The sequence below is a fragment of the Gorilla gorilla genome, chromosome 18 (assembly GCF_029281585.2).
Source record: "Gorilla gorilla gorilla isolate KB3781 chromosome 18, NHGRI_mGorGor1-v2.1_pri, whole genome shotgun sequence".
NCBI lineage: Eukaryota > Metazoa > Chordata > Mammalia > Primates > Hominidae > Gorilla > Gorilla gorilla.
This window is the reverse complement of record NC_073242.2, coordinates 114,964,769-114,970,768: the sequence shown is the minus strand read 5'-3', so window position 1 is coordinate 114,970,768 and position 6,000 is coordinate 114,964,769. Positions and strand designations below refer to the sequence as shown.

Here is a 6,000-nt window from a genome sequence, read left to right as displayed (position 1 = left end):
TTCATATAGACTTAAAAAAATTGTACAGGAGTTTCTGTCACTCCATGAGTGAGTGGATAAAGAAATTGTGGTACATCCATGCAGTGGAATACTAGTCAGCCATGAAAAAGAACACACATAAAACAACTTGAAGGGACCTTACAGGTATTATGCTTAGTGACAAAAGCCAGTCTTAAAAGGTTCTATACCATGATTCCATTTATGTAACAGTATTGAAGGAACAACATTATAGTGATGAAGAAGGGATTAGAGGTTGCTGGGATTAGGAGGGTGTTACTATAAAAAGTAAGGAGGAGTTTTTCAGGGGCGATGGAAGTTTTGCCTCCTCATTGTACCAGTGGTTACCTGAATTGATGTGTGTCATACAATTTCATAGAACTTGTGTTGTGGGGGGCAGGAAACCACCCTCAGACCCAGTGATTTGCTAGAAAGACTCAGGACTCAGAAACTGTTGAGCTCAGAGGGAGAGGGTGACCATTCTCTGCAGTTGCAGCCCTGGGGCTGTTCTAATCTGTATCTTTTCCTGGTAATAGACATGGCTGTGAGCATGACAGGTGTCAGTGAGCTCTGTGTGCCCCATCAACGAATCATCCAACCTGAAGATGGTTGTGGGAGACTCTTGGACCTGCAGTCAGTATTAGAAGGCCTGGGCAGACTTGGCCAGCCACCTGGAGCACTGTGCCTTTAAACTCAGGTTTGCCTAACATCAGGTACTATGTAAAAACCAGTGAAATTGAAATAGGTCTGCTGATAACAATATCATAACAAGCTTGTTAGAACAAGTTTATCTGTGTCTTAAAAAAAAAAAAACCTGGAATTTTGATGGTAATTGTGTTAAACCTAATACAACAATCTGGGGAGAATTGATACTTTTTTTTGAGACAGACAAATAGTATTCAATTTTAAATTTCAGTTTCCAGTTGTTCATTGCTAATGTATAGAAATATGACTGCTTTTTGTGTGTTAACCTTGTATCTTGTGGCTTTACTAAACTCGTTAATTCTAGGAGGGTTTTTCTTTTTTAAAAAGATTTGTTGGGATTTTCTGTGTGGACAATTATGTTATCTGTGATTTTCTCCTTTCCAGGCTCTTTTCTAATGCCTTTTAACTTTTCTTGCCATATTACACTGGCAAGGACTTCTAATACTATGCTGAATAGGAGTGGTGAGGCTGGTCACCCTTGGACCTTATCCTGTGGGGAAAGAATTCAGTTTTTTCATCATTAAGTATGATGTTAGCTATAGGTTTTTTGTAGATGTTCTTTATCAGGTTGAAGAAGTTTCCTTCAATTCCTAGTTTGAGAGTTTTTATTACAAATGGAGATTGAATTTTATCAAATGCCTTTTCTGCATTAATTGATATAACCATGTGTTTTTCCTTCTTCAGACTATTAATATAGTGAGTTATATTGGTTTTTGAATGTTGAACTTTTCAGTTATATTGGTTTTTGAATTTTGAACTTTTCAGTTATATTGGTTTTGAATGTTGAACTTTGGAATGCTTGAATTCCATTCCTCAATTAACCCCACTTCGTTCTGGTGTCTTATATTCTTCGTACCTGGCTAGATCTGATTTACTCACATTTTGTTGAGGATTTTCGTGCATATATTCATAAGGGATGTTGGTCTCTAGTATTTTTCTCTAGTTTTGGTATCAGAGTGATTATTGACCTTATAAAATGGAGAAGTGCTCAGTCCCGTTTTATTTTTGGAATTCAGTGTATCGAATTGCCATTTCTTTACAAGTTTAGTAAAACTCACCAGTGAAATCATCTGGCTTCAGAAACTGCCTTTTTTGGAAGGGTTTCAACTTCAGCTTATCTATTTCATCTTCAGTGAGTTTTGGTAGTTTTTGGTTTTCAAGGAATTGGTTTATTTCATCCAATTGATTGAATTTAGGTACATAAAGATGTACATAGTATTATTTATTATTATTGTTGGAATATCTTGAAGGGTTTGTGGTGATATACTTTTTCATTCCTGACATTGGTCATTTCTCTTCCCTTTTTTCTTCGATAAGCTTATTGCAAGACTGATAGTTTTATTGATCTTTTCGAAGAACTAGGTTTTGATTGATTTTCCTGTATTTTTGCTTTTTCGTTTGATTTCTGCTCTTTATTTTGGTGACTGTCTATGCTACTCGTGATGGGGTGTTCTACAAGTGTAAATCAAGCTAAGTTGCTTAATGGTGGTGTTCAAGTCTACTGTGTCCTTAATGAAAAGAAGGTCTTAGTTTTAATGTAGTAGCATTTTGTGTCTTTCTTACTACAGTTTTATCCCTAAAGTTTTACATGGTGTAAGCAAGAGTTAAGAGTAATTTTTGTTGTTATTGCAAATATCAGTCGACCCTGGTATTTTGATTACTTAATTTTAAATGGGAAGTAAATGTCTCGGGCCAGCAGTGTGCCCAAGGATCCTGAAAAGTAGAGCAGGAATTGTCCCTGACTCAGGGGGAGGCACTCCTTAGCAGACTGTGGAAGTGGCACAATTCAGCCTTGACCTCTTAGTGGTTCCAGGGGTTGGCAGCTTCTGGGAAGACAGCCCCACGGCTCAAAAGGTTTCTTCTCCAGCCAGCCCTGTATCTGTGTCTCACTAGGAATGGCCCATCTCTGCATCTCCTCCTGTGGCCCTGGTGTCACAGGTTGGGCCGGAGAGGGGCTTCTTCCCAGGCTGTGAATCCTACTATGGAGGACTTTGGACTCTGCCTAGAACCCTGGCAGGGGTGCATTCTGACCTTCCTTATCTTTGTCTGACCCAGCTGTTACCACCCCTGGTAGCCCTTTTCATAGCTACCGTGGCTGGGTGCAACGGTTACTTTTATCTGACAACTTGGCCAGGCCAAGTTGATTTTCGTCAAACACTGTTCTAGATGGCGCTGTGTAACTAACACGTAAGCCCGTAGACTTGAAGTAAAACAGTTTATCCTTCATAACGTGAGTGGGCCTCATCCGATCAGTTGAGGACTATAAGAGGAAAAGGCTGAACTCCCTTGAGGAGGAGGAAATTCTGCCTCCAGCCTGCCTCCCCAGCTCTTCCCTGGGTCTCCAGGATGCTGGCCTGCCCTCAAGATGTTAGACTTGCCAGCCCCCAACATCCTATGAGCCAGTTCCTTAAAACAAATCTCTGCATCTCCCTCCATCCTGTTGGTTCTGTTTCTCTAGTGAGGCCTGACTAGTAACTGGGGGGTTCTATCTAGCTCTGGCCTTATTTCCTGAGAGATGGGGATGGAGTTCCCCTTCTGGTTCCCTTTGGTGGTTCTGGCGTGGCTTCAGGCAGAAGAACAGCATGGAGACCTCTCTCCTCTGCCATCTGTCATGTGGGAGAGCAGATCGGTTTTTGGAAGTCTTTGGGGCAGTGGGAAATCAAGCTTGTCTGCAGGCAGCAGGAGATACTACAGTTCCTGGTTCCGGAGAGAAGGGCCACTTTTTGAGAGAGAATCTTGCTTTGTTGCCCATGCTGCAGTGCAGTGGTACAATCTCCGCCTCCTGGACTCAAGCTATTCTCCTGCTTCAGCCTCCCGAGTAGCTGGGATTAACAGGTGTGCATCATCACGCCTGGCAACTTTTTTTTTTTTTTTAACTTTTAGTAGAGACAGACAGGGTTTTGCTGTGTTGGCCAGGCTGGCCTCAAGTGATCTGCCTGCCTTGGCCTTGCAAAGTGCTGGGATTACAGGCGTGAGCCACCATGCCCAGCCCTACTCTTTATCTCCAAAAGCCGAGGCCTTCCTGTAGGCCATTCATGATGGATTGCTGCTCACCCCACGTGGCCATTAACACATGGCTGTGGGTTTCCAACCTGGCCCCTTGTATGAAAAACCCTAGGTAAACACATCAAAATAATTATCCCCCGGCATAGCACTTTATTTAAAAAGCCCTCATTTTATGATGAGGAAATGGGGCCTCCAGGAGGGCAATGGGCAGAGTGTGATCATCCTACCCACTGCCTCTCAGGAGCCCCTTGTATCTGCCACGAGTGGCCTGCCTCACTGCAAGCTGTGCCACAGATACGTAGTTAGACATGGTTAATAAAAAATCATTGTGATTTAATAAATAGTGTGATGTTTCTGTACAGGCCCCTCCCTGTCTGTCCCACAGCCAGCGGGAACGCTGGATGGATGGGGGCCTGGGTCCCTGGAGCCCACGAGGTTCCTGCAGCTTTCCTAAGAGGAAAAGCTGATCCGGTGACGGAAGGCTGCGGCCTCCTAAAAGTCTCCCCTGAAGAGGAGACACGGCAGGGGCCACAGTCACAACCAGATAGAGATGATTAGGGAAAGTGCCACGGAGTGAGGTCCACTACACATCTTGAGGGTGCATCTGGACTCTCTTGGGGCTGCAACAGTATTTTTCACATAGTTTGAGGAGCTCTGACAAAATGAAGACGGATGAGGCCAATCCAGTTAAAAACAGCAAATCTGCCAAAGGAGAAAACAGAAAAGTCAGGACAGGCTGCAGCTCTGGTGCACCGGCAGGAGGTGCCTTCCCTGCCAGTCCTCCTGATAAAGTGAGAGGTGCGGAGGACCAGCCCTTTTCATTCCCCTGAAGGCAGGGACATCTTCCTAACCCAGGATCCAAAATGCTGCAGTTCCAGAAGGGCCTGCCTGTCGTTCCAGGCAAACACCAGGCAGCTCCAGAGCACAGGGTGGGTCTGGCAGGCAGCTGGGAGCATGTTATGGACTCGGGCTGGAAGGGGAATGAGTTTCCTTTCCCGACAGCAGCTGTCCCAGTGCCCTGCTGCTTGCAAATGTCCTGAGTGAGCAGTCTGGGCTCCCTGTCCTGTGCACCCCGACATGTTCCCTGGGATGAATTCCCAGCGTCTCCCTCTGCTCCTGTCACATGCTGTTTTGAGGAACTATCCCTGGCTCCCTGTTGATGATTCCTGATGTACGGGCTGCCCAAGCACAACCCCTTCAGCCGTGGGAAGCTGACTTTCTCCCCGGCGGGTGGAAACAGCCAGTGAGCAGAGGGTTTTGGGGGGTCCTCTTGTCTGTTCCTACAGGGCATTCACTGGTGACCCACACTGTCACTGCAGCCTCAGGTCTGATGCATAATCCCATGACCCTCCAGATCTAAGCCATGACCCACTCTGGGCCCTGCCAGGGGGGAGGCGGTGGGCCTGTGGGGGCTGCCTCACTGGCCTCCCTCGTCCTCTATTCCAGGGTGGGTGTGGCTCTCAGCACCCTGGAGAAAAGGGTGGGGTCGATGACTTGTCCCTGGCTCCCTCCCCTTGCCTGCCATAACCGCAGCTTCAGAGAAAGGTGCCACACTCGCTTGGCTGACAATGTCGGGGAGTCCCCTGGGCTCCACACCAGGGCGTGTGCCCTTGGAAAACCACGGTGACTGAATCATGTCCCTTTCAGTCAAAACTGGAAGACAGCCCAGCTCCCTGTCTTCAGGTGACCAGATCTCTAAGTCACACTACTGGCCCCAGGGTCAAGTCCAGGCTCCCCAGCTGGGGTACATCCCAGGCTGAGTCCAGGCCTTGCTCCCTCCCGGCACGTGCTCTGAGCCTCCAGCCCGATGCCTTGGATGCCGGTGCCCCTTGGGCCCCCAGACCCTACTACTCTTGAGTGACAGGCCTCTTCCTAGGGGTTTCTGTGCATCCCTCACATCACCCATGTTAGAGTCCCTTCCTGTGAGGACAGAAGGGCCCTGAAGACAGAGCCGGCCCCTGGTGAGCTCCGCTTTCCCGCACTGACCCCTCCTGGGCTGCAGCTCCCCACCCGGCAGCTGCCGCCCCCCCATGGCCCTGGTCGAGGTCACCTGTCGTTCCCGTCCCCACCACTCACCAAGCACTCCCAGGTTCTCCGTCTGGAAGACCCTCTGCAGTGGGGGGATGTAAATGACCGCCAGCTGCCCCAGGATGGACCCCAGGACGGAGTAGAGGAACATGTGGTTCCTGAGAAAGCCGATCTCAAATATCAGCTTGGTCTGCGGGGAGAAGGTCACACGGGGGATTGTGTGCTGTCCACACCCCAGGTACAGGCAGGGGAGCTCTGTCTGCC

At 47.7% G+C, this 6,000-nt stretch overlaps 1 protein-coding gene across 3 annotated transcripts in view; it reads right to left on the bottom strand.

Moving 5' to 3' along the window:
• Positions 1–224: 224 nt before the first annotated feature.
• The window catches only part of ATP2C2 (ATPase secretory pathway Ca2+ transporting 2), a 97,400-nt gene continuing 91,624 nt past the window's right edge, over positions 225–6,000 (bottom strand). For all 3 annotated transcript variants that reach the window (XM_004058075.5, XM_063700371.1, XM_019012836.4), the window contains 2 exons: positions 5,785–5,926; positions 225–4,410 (listed from right to left, as the gene is read on the bottom strand). In XM_004058075.5, coding sequence (XP_004058123.5) covers positions 4,292–4,410; positions 5,785–5,926 — 261 coding nt within the window. In that variant the 3' untranslated portion in view covers positions 225–4,291. The remainder of the gene's footprint in view (positions 4,411–5,784; positions 5,927–6,000) is intronic.